A 17,246-nucleotide genomic window follows, 5' to 3' on the forward strand; every position below is an offset into this window, starting at 1 on the left:
TTATTTTTTATTTGTATCTAATTATTTAATACATATCACGTATCATATGATGGCTAATTCGATGAATTAACGAACTCATGATTTGCCTTGATTAAACTATCAATAAATCTTTAGATTAAGAATAATATAATAATTATGCAGAGTATTTTACTATATGATTTGTTATGAAATAAACAAACAATCAAAGACGCGAATACTCAATACATGAATGCAAGTATTTATGTGAAAACCTAATATGAAAAAGACCCACATGCAAATGATGGAGAAAATTTCACTATAAATAACAAAAAAAATATATATGAATAACAGATTGTTTTTTCTCATTATTTTATATGTGAATCCTAACTGACAAATACATTATGAGTGTACTCGTTCATCTTTCCACTGCAAGTCATATCCATGTTATAGTAGGTTGCTCTTGTCCACATGTTATACCCCAAATTTTCTTAAAAATTTATCTTTTAAATTCGTACAATCTGAATTCAGATAACTTTACGGATTTTGATTCACTGTCATACAACATGATTAATGCGAATATGATTATCTACCTTGACTAGGGCGAAGTAAAGATTAGGACATAAATTAATGTTTTTGTAGGTGAATGGCTAAGAGGCTTGTTTAATTTGTTTTAACTAAACTGAATATTAGAGAGAAAATATTGACTGCAAGACTCTCATAAGAGTCTATTTGTACGATTGCAAATTTGTGATCAATCCAATTAATACATATGAAAAATTCTAATTATTTTAAGGCCAAAGGACTATTTCCCAACCAAGGTATACGCATTTCTCCAGTTTTTCCCTGTTAATTTTGAAAATCCCACACCCGTGCACTGTTAAAACTAACGGTTTCAAGGGTAAAATCGTCATTTTGTCTATATTATAAAAAATAAACTTAAATTTGATTTCATTTTCCCCTCTTAAACTCTAAAAACTAATAATTTCACCCCAACCCAAGTTTCAAAAAACAGCATTTCCCCCCCTAGGGTTTCCAGTTTTTAGAGTGCATTTTTTCGGTGTCGTTTCTTCCTCTCCGGCGACCTCTAGGCCAAGGCTCTTCCTCTCTGGCTCGGTTTTCTTCCGACGGCTCTCTTAGGAGAGGTGATCGACGAAGACAAGTCATCTTCGTCTAGAGACGAAGACGAGGTCTTCGTCGACAATAAAGACTCTTCGTTGATGAGGAGTCTTCGTCGTCGACGAAGACAAGTTGTCTTCGTCTCTGGATGAAGACACGATGAAGACGACTCGTCTTCGTTGATCACCACTCCCAGGAGAGCCATCGGAAGAAGACCGTGATAGAGAGGAAGAGTCATCGTTTGGAGGTCGTCAGAGAGGAAGAAATGACACCGAAAAAAAGCACTCTGAAAATTGGAAACCCTAGGGGCGAAAATGCTGTTTTAAAAAACTTAGGTTGGGGTAAAATATTAGTTTTTAGGGTTTAAGAGGGGAAATGATATAACTAACGGACTCAGTTAATTTTAACAACTCATAGGTGGGTAAATGAGATTTTCAAAGTTAATGGGGAGAAACTTGAGAAATACGCATACTTTGGGTGGGAAATAGTCCTTTGGCTTTATTTTAATGCAATATATTGATGGTTGGACTACTCAAGACATGAATGAGTCACTTGAGTAGGTCTATATCCATTTGATTAGGTTAACATCTATATAATTAATTGTAACTTTATTACTCGATGCCAAGTTGCGACCGTTAGCTGAAATTCATTGAATAAGTGATTATCAATTAAGTTGCAATCGAGGTAGTTAAATATTATATTATTTATTAAAAATTGAATTTTGTTTAAAATTTATATTTATTATTTTAAAAGATAATATTATATATATATATATATATATATATATTAGATTTATAAATATTGTTATTATATAATTATATATTATTTTATTTTTAATTATTTAATTATATGATAATATATTATTATTTAATTAGATTATTAATAATTAAATATGATTATTAATAATATAATAACTGTTAATTTAATTATTAATAATTATGATTGTGGATAACCTTATGTGATTAAAGATATTAATAATGTATTAATTCATTATTAGTACCCATATAAATTGGATTGCTGATTGTAATGTTACTTTGAATTTTTTTGTCTTTTTAAAACGGTGATCATTTTAAAGTTAAAATGTTAGTTTAAGATAGAATATTAATACCCAAATAATGTTTTGACCTTACAATTTTTCTTGTTCAACTCATAATGCATGGATTCTACTGGATACGTCTAGAGGGTTGGATTAGCCGGGGCAAGACCCGACCCACTGGAAGTAGGCATAGCCCTCAAAGACATGACTTACAATTTTATTGGTCGTACAAGGGGTTAGGAATTGATTCACCGGGTGTGGATTACTCCCAACAAACAACTCTATGCCTTCTCAAAAATTGTGTAAACACCAATTTCAAATTATGTCAAATTCTCCTTAATCAAATAATTTAATTTAATTTTCTGATAAACGAAAGAAAAATGACTTATAAAAATAATTGTACAAAAAACAACTAATAAGACTTTGCATGTAATTTAGATACTTGATCAGATATTTAAAATTTAGTGTATACAATATTATTCAAATCGAATGTATTTTTAAATAGTAGTTTGAGTGATAAAATATGAGACTTTATGTATAAGAGAATATAAGTTTAAGTCTCTTTTAATGATATTTAATATCAAATTTTTGATTTATCTGGCATAATTGTTGTAAACTTGGAAGTTTTATCTATTTAATATTGTTTGTCCAATTCAAATAAAATTTCTCGTTATAAAAAAAAAAAGTTACAAGAGCTGCACAATAACTTTATTATTAGAATTATTATACATGAGTAGGTTCAAAGCTCAAATGAACAGGATTTGATACATCTACCTGTTTTTTCAGGCCACCTTCCACCACCATGGGGGCCATTGACACATGATCAAGACAACAAGCTAATATAGCATTTCGTTTATACATGCTCCTAGGGTGTAAATCGAGCTCAAGTTGTTGGAGTTTCGTTTGTGAATTGAGCTCAAATTTTATATTAAATAGTTTGATGAATCAACAAGCTTATGACTTGAATAAACAATTGATAAACCTTTAAATTAATAATAATATAATAATGATGTGGAATATTTTATTATATGATTTGTTATGAAATAAACAAATTATCAAAGACACAAATACTCAATACATGAATACAAATATTTATGTAAAAAACCTAATATAAAAAAAAAACCACATGCAAATGATGTAGAAAATTTCACTATAAATAATGAAGAATATAATATGAATAAGAAATTGTTTTATCCTCTTTATCACTTTAATATAACTTGTATACGTAAACCCTAAGTGATAATTACTTGGCAAGTATACTACTTGTTCATCTTTCCACTGCAAGTCATATCTATATTATGGTATGTCATTCTTGTCCACGGGTTATACCCAGATTTTCTTAAAAAATTATCTTTTAAATTTATTCAATCTGAGTACAACCTTATGAGTAGTGAAACCTTGAACTTTATTTGGCACAAAAATTATGGATTCAATCACTTGTAATTTTTAATTAATAATGTTATATATAATTATTATTTAATACTTAATTAAATATTTAAATGATACATTATTAAATAATTAAATATTTAAATATGTAATTAAGTATCCAAAATTACATTCATCTAGTTTTATTAATTTATAATATATCATTATTATATGGCAGTCACTCTAGCAACTTTGGAGAGATAATACATTTCTCCCACTGGGGATTTTCTATCTTTTCATGCCGCCTTCTATAGAAGGAGGAACAGCTCCCATGGCCACTCCACCATTTCGCCTTTCAGCGTTACCCTGCCTTCCTGTTAAAAGATCCAAGACGATCAGAAAATGATAACTCAATTCATAATTTAAAATTCAATCATCCATTTCATATATATACACACACAAACCAATTGACATGTCAAATCCACGGCTTTCGAGTTCGCGATATTCTTGACAAAGGGCACAGGGCTTGCAGCAAAAATGAACCAAGCAGTCGCAACAATTTCTAGGCTGAACTGCTGCCGCATCTTCGTGCGATAACAGCAGGAGTAGCGAAATGTAAAACCAGTCATAGCGGCAAGTAGACAATAAAGCACTCCTGCTGTACCACAGGCCGCAACAAAAATAAAAAAAATCACTTAATCACTTTACAACACGTTTATTTTTTAACCCATTGTTAGTTGATTGCTTACAGGTATGTCCTCGGTCTGCAATCTCAGCAACTCGTCCAAAAGTGATGCATGGACACCAAAACGTCAAGCAGCCTGTTAAACAATAAGCAGATCAGTGATCATTATGAAGCCTTGAGGCGGTTGTAGGAAAAAAAACTCAGCGGCATAATGGACTTACAGGTTGAGCAGTCAGAGAAACAGTCACAAAGTCCAGAAGACCAAGCTTCCAATGTGGGTTGGTGCTGAAAGCCTTGAGCCACCGGGATTCCGGTTGGGGCGCCATACCTATTGAATTTCTGATTGGGGTTTGTTGAATTCATGGTGTTGAAGGATTGGAATTCTATTGGAGATGGTATCAGAAGAAAGTCGTTATGCTCGATGAGCGTCCTTGGTGGTGGGTTTTATCTAATTATTATTTAGGTAAAACAACATCATTTTTTAACGAGCCATGAACTCAAGTCACAACTATGAACCACGAATTAAATTTGAATTGAACTACGCCATAAATTTGAACTATTGATTCAAATCAAATTGAATTGAACCATGTTATATTTGAGTCAAACTCGAGCCAAAGGGTGTTCGAGCTCGACTCAGTTTGTATCAATCCCTAATTACATGTCCAATTTAGTTTGAAAAGATATATTGATCTATATTGTTAATTTTATCTATGCAGACCGATACGAATCATATCGTACGATACATACACTGTATCATATAAAATTTGATGCACCTTAAGATATGTATCATATCTACAATATTGGTAATTATGATGAATTCAAAAAATGAATTTGAGCCTAACTGAGTTAAATTCCATCCAGCTCGAATTTGACTCAGTTTAGAAAATGACCTAACCTTCCTGACTTGAACTCTAAACGAATTTGAGTGAAACCAAACTAAGTTAAGCTTGCTTATGAAACTAAGCTAGCTTGGTTCCGGTCTAATTGTACATATTTTAATTAATGTTTTCATTTGTGCTAATTGGATTAAAAATAGTATTTAAAATAATTTTGAATAATTAAAAGATTAAATTTTGGATTAAATTTAAGTAAAAAAGAATTTACTCTGGTAACACAATTCTAAAATTTTAATTTTTCTTATAATATGCACATAAAAATAGAATTTTGATTGGTATAAACTATCAATTGAACATTAAATCGGTGGGTTTAGACTTGTTTGATCATAGTTTATCTTGATTCGAAGTTTCAATCAAGTTTAAAATATTATTGAATTGGCCTTTGATTTTTTATCAAACCAATCGATCCAATTTTTAGAACTATGATTTGAACATTTCATTTAGTGAGAAGGGAATAGGACATTGACACACGACATTGGTTTGGAAGAAGAATTGAACAAGAATTTTTTTTATAGAGAAATCTAGAATAGAAAGAAGCTTTAGAGAGAAATGATTTAGGTGCCAAAAATTATGTTTCATTCAATTAGTATTCCACTATTTAGATAATGTCTGTGTAACCAAAAACAACAACACATTGAATCGTTATTAAATGACATCATATACATTTATTAAAACTACTTAGCAACCAACAACTAAATGACAACTTTTCCATTTACAATAGACAACAACCATTACTCACTTTTATAACTTCTTCTCGACATTTCTAACTTGTTAAAATTTTGTTATCTTTGGTCTGCATTAGTTGCCTCTCTCGAGCTTCCTTGTCCTCAAGGGAGAAGTTAGGGAAACGTTGTTGCAATGTATCAACGAATTCCTAGGTTGTTGTATCTACTGCTTCTCCCAACCATTGGATGAGTAATTTAGTAGTTAGAGCTTGGCCATGTCGAACCAACCTTCTACTAAGAACTGCTTAAAGATAGCATGAAACATGCTATACTTGAGGTAGTAAGAAAGGAGAAGCATGCACCCTAGCATAGGTTGGACATAGAAGAAAGACATGGAAAACATTGTGAATCTATACATCAGTAGGAAGCTATAGTCTGTAAGCTACTTTCCCAATGATTTCAATGACCTAATAGGGACCATAATACTTTGGCTAAAGCTTAGGACTACCTTGACGAAGAGAAACCTGACGATAGGGTTGAAACTTAACATACACAAAATCGCCAATTTGAAAATCGTGATTAACCTTTCTCCTATCATTCATGAGTTTCATTTGAGATTAAGCCTTAACAACTTTACATCGAAGAATCTTTATAGTAGTCTCCCTAACCTTCAGCATGTTGTCCACCTTAGCAATACTAGAATCCTTTAGAAAGTAAGAGATATGCAATGGTAAGGAATACCCATTTAATGCCTCAAAAGGAGACATGTAAATGTTAGAATGATAATTGGTATTATACCAATATTCAACTAGGGACAACCAATGCACCTAAGTGTGAGGAAGCTCACCTGTCATGCATTTAAGGTATCCTTTTAAGCACCTATTAATGACCTCAATTTGGCTAGCCGTTTGAGGATAATAGGTAGTGGAATATTATAAACGAATACCATGCAAATGGAAGAGATCTTGCTAGAATTTACTAAGGAAGATCATGCCTTTATCACTAGTGATTATGTTAGGATTCCCATGCAACTTATACACATTGTCAAGGAAGAGATAAGCTACTGTCTACACTGAGAAGGGATGGCTGAGTGCCATGAAATGACTATATTTAGTCAGCTTATCAACCACTACCAAAATAGCTTACATTCCCTAAGACTTTGGTAACCCCTCAATGAAATCGCCAATTTGAAAATCGTGATCAACCTTTCTCTTATCATTCATGAGTTTCATATGAGATTGAGCCTTAACAACATTACATCAAAGAATCTTTATAGTAGTATCCCTAACCTTTAGCATGTTGTCCACCTTAGCAATACTAGATCCTTTGGAAAGTAAGAGATATGCAATGGTAAGGAATACCCATATAATGCCTCAAAAGGAGACTTGTCGATGCTAAAATGATAATCGGTATTATACTAATATTCAACTAGGGACAACCAATGCACCTAAGTGTGATGAAACTTACCTGTCATGCATTTAAGGTATCCTTTTAAGCACCTATTAATGACCTCAATTTGGCCAGCTGTTTGAGGATAGTAGGTAGTGGAATATTATAAACGAATACCCTGCAAATGGAAGAGATCTTGCTAGAATTTACTAAGGAAGATCATGCCTTTATCACTAGTGATTATGTTAGGATTCCCATGCAACTTGTACACATTGTCAAGGAAGAGATGGGCTACTGTCTACACTGAGAAGGGATGACTGAGTGTTATGAAATGACCATATTTAGTCAGCTTATCAACCACTACCAAAATAGCTTACATTCCCTAAGACTTTGGTAACCCCTCAATGAAATCCATGGTCAGATCTTGGAAGACTCCTAAAGGAACAGGTAAAGGTTGTAACAACCTCAAAGAAGTTAAGTTCTTTGGTTTGTACTGTCGACAAGTGTTGCAACTTTTGATATAGTTACGTATAACCCTTTACATACCTTTCCAATATACCACTGTTATTAGCTTCCTTATCACGGTGGCTATTCCAAAATGGTCACTAATAGGGAAGTTATGAAATAACTAAAGTAATCGCTCCTGAAGTTTTGGATAGTTAGCAATTACTAGTCTTTTTTTCCTTTTAAGCTTACCATTCAACCATTCAAACTTGTTATAGGTTTGTGGATCCTATTCCTTATCTGGGATAATCTGTTGCATGTGAGTATCCTTTCTTTACCCCTCCTCAATTTGCAATAGCAACTTATAAGGTAAAATAACCATAACGATGTTTGGGCTTACAAAAAAGGAATTCTAGATAAAACATCAACCACTATGTTCTCTTTGCCATTTTGTACTTAATCTTGTAATCATATTGTATAAGATTTACAACCTACACCTATTAAGACGGAGTAGTCACTCGTTGCTCCAAGAGATGCTTTAGGTATTGATGGTTGGTTTTGTTCCCATTTTCCTATTACAAGCAAAATAGCCGACATTTCTTTTTATATGTCGATAGAGGCTGATTCTTTGGGGAGAGAACCTTAATGATATATGCAATAGAATGGCTTTCTTGCATCAACATTGCCTTAATCCCATAGTTAGAGGCATTTACCTTAATGAGGAACACTTTATTCATGTTAGGAAAGGCCATAATTAGGGTTGTGCTCAAGCAGCATTTAAGGTGCTTGAAAGAAAGTTATGCAACCTCATTCCAATAGAAGGAATCTCTTTTATAATGAACCTCCTATAATATCTTGATAAACTTGTAAATCCACTCAACTAAGATAGGTTATTCTTGGATTGCAGCTACCTTCTTAGAATCCATTGTAACCCCTTGAGCCTTAATAAAGTAGCCTAAGTACTCCACTTATGATACACCAAAGATGTACTTGCTCTTTTTAGCATACAAATGATTAATCTCAACAACTTCAATATAACCTACAGGTGACTTAAATGATTATTCTAACTCTTGTTGTAGATCAAAATGTCATCAAAAAACACTGAAACAAACCTTTGCAAATGTGGCTTAAAAATGTCATTCATGACATTTTGGAATGTGGCAAAAGCATTGGTAAGGGCAAAAAACATCACCAAAAGCTCATAATGGCATTTATAGGTCTTGAAGGTTTTGTCTTGATGATAGAAGCTAGATGCATTTGGATTTGCTAATACCCTGAATGAAGGTCTATCTTGTAGAAAATCATAGCCTTTCCTAACTCATCCAATAACTTTTCTATCAAGGGTATGTGATACCTATCATTGATGGTTACTTGGCTGAAGGCTTGATAGTCAATACACTTCTTCCAAGTACCATATTTTTTCTTCACTAACACCATAAAACTGGAGTTTTGGCTATTACTATTCTGAATCACTCCTGAATCTAACATTTCTTTCACCAATTTTTCAATTACATCCTTTTGCATTACTTTATACTTGTATAACCTTAAATTCACTGGTTAAATCCCCTCTTATAGAAGAATTTGATGATCCTATAACCTTGTAGATGGTAGACTTGTAGGCTCTTTAAAAAGACTCCCATATTTAACTAAAAGCTCCTCTAATTCTTGCCAAGATTTTGCTTCATCACTTTTACTAATCTAGAGGTTATAGAGTTGTCTTGTTACATCTAAGTTAGTAACCAGTAAAAGTTGGATAGAAGCTAATTGTTGAGGCTTGTTCAAAAGTCTTTTCAATTTTTCTTCCTCAATAAGACTTACCTCTTTGTCTTTAGAACCCTCTAAAAAGTACTATTGTCCTCCTACCAAAAACCTTATAGTTAGTGCTTTAAAGTTCCATATGATGTCTTCAAGTCCTACCAACCATTATGCTCCTAGAATTAAGTCATAACTCTCTATCAGAAAGGTGTAAGCATCTACAATGATAGTTTGCCATTCCACTTTGATATATAGTCCCTTACACACCCTTTTGCATTACAACTTTTAGCCGTTGGCTACTGTGACTTGCACTTCTTTTACCACTTTCACTAGGGATCCTAACTTCTGCACTATGTATTCACTCAAAAAATTATAAGTACTTCTTGAGTCCACTAGGATAAAAAGCTACCTTTGACCATGCATACCAATAATTCTCATTATATAAAAGCCAACTAAGCCATGTAAAGCATGTAAAGATAATTGCATCAATCCTGATTCTTCCACATATCCTTCTGGTACTACCACCTCACTCACTTTCTCATCTATGGGGTAATTGAATGACAAAAGCTAGCCTCTTCTTGCATTTATGGCTAGGTACAAAACTCTTATCACACCATCGTAGCTCGCTTCTCATCAAATATTTTGTTGGTAGTTGTCCTTAAGGAAAATGGTTGCAGTAGTTTGGGAATGTTGATATATGCAAAAGGCTAGCAGAGGTTTGCTTAGGCTACACAACATTAGAAGCTAAGCCTTTGTCCCTAATTTTGCTCATGGCGAGAACTTGTGGAGTCTTGGCTAAAGGCTTAGGTTGCTCCTTAAAAGTGGCTACTATAATTTCTTACAATTTAGCTAATAAGTAAGATTTTAATAAAGTTTTAGGTTTAAACATGCGTATAGGTATTTGCAATTCATCTATCAATCCAGTAAAAAAGAAACTCAAAGCTTGATCATCTCAGATTCTAGTCTTAGGGTATAGCTCATCAAATCGATTAAGGTAATTTTGCAACGAATCTACCTTTCTTAGATTCTTCAAGTCTGTTAGGGGATCATCATAGGCATAATTTCCAAATCGAGCTCACACAACCACTGTATATTCTTCCCACGACAAAATCACGTCTTCTTTGGTTTTCATTTGGTGTCATTGCATGGCTTTGCCATCCAAATGTAGAGCTGCAATTTCAATTCTATCGTGAGTAAGAGTATCATCGACCTCAAAGTATTATCGAGCCTTTAAAATCCAACCACCGGAATCTTTTCCATCAAAGTGTGAAATATCTAACCTTGGTGCTCTACTCTAAGGATGTTGCAAATCGTGAGCTGCCTTATAAGTGCCTTCATCCAATCGTGTCGCCATTTGAGAAACTAATTCTGTTTGTTTATGAGTTAATCCACCTATCAACTTCTACAATTCCTCCCCTATTTGTTGAAGGCATGTATGTGATTCTTGTAGATGATCTTGTTGCCGTCATTCCAATTCTGTTACTATTTACACAATCATCTACATCATCTCTCAACAAAAATCTTGAAAATGAGTTCCGTCTACCATGGCTAGGCCTTAGCTCTGATACCATGCATGCACGAGTTGTTTTGGAAGAAGAATTGAACGAGAAATTTTTTACGAAGAAATCCAGAATAGAAAGAAACTTTAGAGAGAAATGTTTTAGGCACCAAAAATTCTATTTCATTAAATCAGTATTCCACTATTTACATAATGCTTGCACAGCCAAAAATGAAAAAGCATTGAATTGTTATTAAACGACACCGTATACATTTATTAAAACTACTCAACAGCCAACCATTAAACGACAATGTTTCCATTTACAATAAACAAGAGCCATTAGTCATTTCTATAACTTCTTCCCACCACTTCCAACTTATTAAAATTCGCATCAAAAGTAAAGACTGAAAGTGGATGACCATCCATCAGATTTGAATGGCTTAGTCAATTAAAAACATATTTCATAGATTATTTAATCAAGTCAATACGGCTAGATAATGTTAGTGGATTTACATCTAAGACATTTGATGATTATTGCATGTCTATAGTGTCTCATCAAACTACTCCAAGTAATTGCATATACTTTATTACTAAGACTTTAATTACCAACTTCTATGTGGGGACATGTTATAATACATGTTGCAACATTAATTTGCTTACGACCTTCCTCTTATAATCAATGTTCTTCCCTACAATTAGTTCTTGATCACCAACCTGATATATCTTATTTGAGAATATTTGGTTGTGTTGAATATATCCTTATTGCATCTCTTTAACGCATAAAAATGAGACCTCAACGTTGTTTAGAAATTTATGTTGGATATAATTTACTGTCCATTATCAGATATTTGAAACCATTAACAGGTGATCTTTTTACTGCACGGTTTACAAATTGTCACTTTAATAAGACAACATTCTCACCTTTAGGGAAAAAGAAAACACCTCTTGAAGTTAAGCATAAACTTACTTGTTATATATCTACCATGTCTTATCTAGATCATTGCACATCCTAAAGTGAAATTGAAATACAGAGTATAGTGCGTTTACAAATTATTGCCAACCAAATGTCTGATGCATTTGTAGATATGACAAAAGTGACAAGATCATATGTACCAACTGCCAACGCACCTACAAAAATTAATGTAACTATTGAACAGTTTATTCAAGCCATGACTGATCAATCTATTATACGCTAAAAGCATGATAAACCTATTAGATTGAAAGACACTATCCCTCGAAAAAGAAAAACAAATAATCAAACAGATATGAATCATGATGATCCTAAAATAATTGAAAAATCCACTCTCTAATGTTCCTCTAGAAGAGGTTATGGTCCCTAAAGTAGCACAAGCCCCAAAAGTGGCATAAAATCCTAAAGAATAGGAAAATAAGAATACTGAAATATCTTTAAATTATGCTTATACATGAGAGATAGTATACTCTCATTTGTAATAGCTACTAAAATTATGAATGATGATGATTTTGAACTATGTACTATGACTAAGTGCAGACAAAAATATGATTGACCTCAATGTGAAGAAGCCATTCGAGCAAAATTAGCTTATCTAGTAAAATATCAAGTGTTTGGATTTGTAGTTCCAACACCTAACAACGTATAACCCATTAGATATAAATGTGTATTTAAAAAAAAAAATGAAAAAAATGAGATTACTAGATATAAAGCCAAACTTGTAGCCCAAAGCTTTTCTTAAAGACCAAGTATAGACTTTGATAAAACATATGCACCTATGATGGATGCAATTATATTCAAATATTTAATAAGTTTAATAGTCTCTGAAGGATTGGATATGCGTCTAATGGACATAGATACTGCTTATTTGTATGAAAATTTGAATACTAAAATATATATGAAACTCCTTGAAGGATATAAATTGTCTGAAGCAAAAAGGGTCAACTCAAGAGGTATGTACTCAATTAAATTACGATGATCATTAAATGGATTAAAACAATTTAGACATCTGTAGTACAATCACACTAGTGAATATTTGAGAAAAGAGAGCTATGTGAATGACCCTATATGCCCATGTGTCTTTATCAAAAGGTCAGAATCGAGATTTGTCATTATAGTAGTTTATGTTGATAACATGAATTTAATTGAGACTCTTAAATAGCTGTCAAAAATTGCTGAATATCTGAAAAAAAATTTGAGATGAAGGATTTAGGAAAAACAAAATATTGTCTCAGCTTACAGATCGAATACAATTCAAAGAGAATACTTATTCATCAATCAATGTATATTGAAAAATTATTAAAATGCTTTAATATGGATAAGACTTATCCTTTGAGTACCTCAATAGTTGTTCGGTCTCTCGATTCGAAAAAGAACCTATTTTGTCCTAAAGAAAAAGATGAAAAGATACTCAATCCTAAAGTACTATATCTTATTACTATTGAAGCCCTATTATATTTAGCCCAATGTACTAGACCGATTTATCATTCGTAATTAATTTATTAGCCCGATTTAGCTCTACATCAACCTGTCGCCATTGGAATGAAATCAAACATATACTTCGTTACCTATGTGAGACTAGAGATTTGAGATTATTCTATTCTATCAAGTCCCCTAAAAATCTTAGTTTGGTTAGATATGCAAATGCTATCCTCATATGACCTGCTCGCAGACAAGATATGTTTTTACTTATAATGACAAAATGATATCCTGATGTTCCACCAAATAGAGTTTGGTTGCAACGTCTTCAAATCATTCAGAGATTCTAGCTCTCCATGAAATCAATCAATAATACATATGGTTACGGTCTGTCATCTATCATATCCAGAATACATACAGTATTCCTTCTACAACAAATATTTCTTCCATGTTATATGAAGAAAATGTAGCATGTATTACCCAAATTAAAGGTGGATACATTAAAGAAGATAGAACCAAATATATCTCACTAAAGTTTTTTTCCACCCATGAGCTCTAGCAGAGCAAAAACTTTGATGTCAAACAAATACAATCTAGTGATAATCTTACAGATTTGTTCATTAAGATATTATCGACATCAATATTTGAAAAGTTAGCGTATAATATCGGTATATGGTGGCTCAACAAGCAACCAAATTAATCTTACTATAAAGAGGGAAAACATTTTTTAGGGGAGCAAATTTTTAAGTTTATCACATTTTGGATAAAATGTGCACTATATTATTTTTTCCTTCATTGGGTTTTGTTCAACTAGTTTTTCTAGTAAGGGTTTTAATAAGACAGTTTTAACACATTCAATCATACTTTACAAGATATTAAATAATTATGTTCTTTTGTTTTGATTTTTATCCTATTGTATTTTTCCTTAACAAAATTAATATAATTATCTATAAGTAATGAAAACCCAAAGAAGAGTATGATATAAGATGAATTTTTCCACCACATGAAAAGAAAATTTAAAAGCTTGGTGTGAATGCATGGAATGCACGGTGAGCCGCATTCATCGCCTTGGAGGAAATTGTCTATAAAACAACTTCCCTCTTTCATCGTAATGTAGAGTGAGGCACCCTTTTAATCGTTTTAATTCATGCTTCCTGCATTCTCTTTTCGTTCTCCTGCTTTCATTTACTTTGTTTCCCATCTTTTTCTGCTTAAGCTTTTTTGTAATTGTAAAATCTTTTACTCAAAAAATCTTTATCATATTTATAACACATATAACATATTTAGTCTGACAAAATATATCAAGCATTGTCATATCGAATTGCTAAGGCTGTTGGATGCATATATAAAATTATTAAAGTAAAATGAATTAATAAAATTAAAAAAAAAAACCTATAAACTTACTAGTTTTTTAAAAAAGTCAAGGATGGTCCCCTGCCTGGCTCCGTTCAGTGGATACATCGCAAATTATTTATCCTTTAATATTCTCTCTCCCGCTATTACTTAATTAAGTTAATCGTGGTTATCTATATATATATATATATATATATATATATTTTTTTTAAATATATGATTATATATATTTATATTTTTTATTATATAATTAAATATTATTTTATTTTTAATTTAAAATTAATTAATTATATAAATAAAAATATAGATATATATTTATATATTTAAAATAAATATACATAATTTTATTATAAATTAATATATATATATGGCCATCTTCGAGATTGTGGACCAACTCATAACTAATATATGGCCACAAATAGACAGCCACATGACTGTCAATTTAGATAAACAAGCGCTTCTGCATACATCAAACATGTAAACAAATTTAACCACATATCAAATAAAAATTTAATCTTAGACTATTTTGTACAATTTCAATGCATTCAACCTCTTTAATCCATTAATACTCGTAATTTTTAAATGATATATTTTAATTCCTATTATTAAAATTATATATAGACATATCATCTAAATATATAATTAAATATTTAAAATAAGATTAATATAATTTTATTAATTTTTAATTCTTCCTTATTCCACTCCATTAACTTAAGAAATATAATTCATTTCTCCCACCGAGGATTTTCTATCTGTTCATGCCACCCTCCACATAAGGAGGAACAGCTCCCATGGCCACTTCCCGATTTTGTCTTTCAACATTACCCTGCCATCCTGGAGAAAGTTCCAAGACGATCAGAAAATGATAATTCATAATTTAAAATTCAATGATCCATTATATATATATATATATATATATATATATATATGCACATACCAATAGACATGTCAAATCCTCGGCTTTGGAGCTCGCGATATTCTTGACAAAGGGCACAGGACTCGCAGCAAAAATGAACCAAGCAGTCGCAACAAGGGCTCTCTTCCAGTTTGAACTGCTGCCGCATCTTCGTGCGATAAAAGCAAGAGTAGCAAAAGGTACAACCGGTCACCGCAGCAAGTAGACAATAAAGCACTCCTGCTGTACCACAAGCTGCAAGAAAAACCAACCGTAGGTTGTATGATATTTATTTCTAACGTAAAATCATTCAATTTAACTCCCTCGTATTTTAACTCATTGTTAGTTGATGGCTTACAGGTATATCCTTGGTCAGCAATCTCAGCAACTCGTCCAAAAGTGACACACGGACACCAACAAGTCAAGCAGCCTGTTAAACAATAAACAGATTAATCATTTTGAAACCTTGAGGTGGTTGTCGGCAAGAAACTCTTTGGAATTTGGAATAATGAACTTACAGCTTGAGCAGTCAGAAAAGCAGTCACAAAGCCCAGAAGACCAATCTCCCAATCTGGGTTGGTGCTGAAAGCCTTGAGCCACCGGGACTCCGGTTGCTGCGCCATACTGATCAAATTTCTGATTGGGGTTTGTTGAATTCATGGTGTTGAAGGATTGAAATTATATTGCAAATGGTATAAGAGGAAAGTTGATATGGTGGATAAGCGTCCTTGGGGGGCTTATATAAAAACTCTTAGGCATCCTTGGTAGGTTTACTACTGGCCCATTGTTTGAAAACATACTGTCCCGCTTGAATCGACAAAGGCAAAGTCTTTTCAACTTTTGAGACCCGTAACAATGTATGCATCCAAAACAATTAAAGGAGTTGACAGAAGCGACCACTCAGGCAAGACTCCAAAAAGTATATGCTTCATAATTTCCAATTTCCAATACGTTATAGTGGATGAGAAACAATTCTGAGTCCCAATATCTACTTTTTCGAATTTGTTTTAAATAAAAAAATATTTTTCTTAAGTTCAGTAATTTAAAGTTAAAGATAATTTAAATTTATGGTTAAAATTTATGAAAATTTTGATTTATCGATAAAATGATATTATTTTATTGAATAATAAATAAAATGAAGGTATTTTATCTATGAATCATAAAATAAAATTATAAATTTAAATTGAATCAATCTAAACTTTATATAGCTTAATTTCGATTTAGTTTAAAAAACGAGTTATTATACATATTATGTTAATTGTAAAATTTTATATTTTTATTATAAGGTACACCCTAACATAGAATTTTGATTGAGATAAACTATCCATTGAATGTTAAATCGATGAGTTTATACTTGTTTGATTATAGTTTATCCTGATTCAAAATTTCAATCAAGTTAAAATATCCTTACTGGCTTTTAGTTTTCGATCAAATTGTTTTGTCCAATTTTTAGAACTATGATTTGATCATGTGATTTGACGAGGATAGGATTAGGAAGTAAAGATTAGAAGTCGATGGCCATCAGACTTGACTGGTTTCAATTACAGCCAATTACGCTTCAGTTTTTGATGGCTACAATTCTCATAAAGAGAGAAGCATAGGCGGCCTATCTTGTTATAGGTTAGGTGGATTTTCCACCACGTGCAGTTAAACTTGGATAAATTTAAGTGAGTCTTTTACTATTTTGTGAAGACTCAGTGGAAACTTCCACTGTGAATACTCTTTAAATCATTTTGAATACAATATAGTCATCTCATCATTTTCTTTGATCTTCCTGTTTTGTCTCTCAAGAAAGCAACTCA

At 32.2% G+C, this 17,246-nt stretch overlaps 1 protein-coding gene and 1 pseudogene across 1 annotated transcript; both read right to left on the reverse strand.

Moving 5' to 3' along the window:
- Positions 1-3,763: 3,763 nt before the first annotated feature.
- Positions 3,764-4,523, reverse strand: LOC123205372 (annotated as a pseudogene).
- Positions 4,524-15,198: 10,675 nt separating this feature from the next.
- LOC123205386 (protein PLANT CADMIUM RESISTANCE 2-like) lies at positions 15,199-16,161 on the reverse strand. Its single transcript, XM_044622330.1, has 4 exons — positions 15,963-16,161; positions 15,803-15,874; positions 15,487-15,699; positions 15,199-15,383 (listed from the first exon to the last, which is right to left on the reverse strand). Exons 1-4 carry the CDS (start codon positions 16,102-16,104, stop codon positions 15,298-15,300), a joined length of 513 nt encoding a protein of 170 aa, XP_044478265.1. The 5' UTR covers positions 16,105-16,161; the 3' UTR covers positions 15,199-15,297.
- Between the last annotated feature and the right edge of the window lie 1,085 nt (positions 16,162-17,246).

This window comes from Mangifera indica, unplaced genomic scaffold (assembly GCF_011075055.1).
Source record: "Mangifera indica cultivar Alphonso unplaced genomic scaffold, CATAS_Mindica_2.1 Un_0004, whole genome shotgun sequence".
NCBI lineage: Eukaryota > Viridiplantae > Streptophyta > Magnoliopsida > Sapindales > Anacardiaceae > Mangifera > Mangifera indica.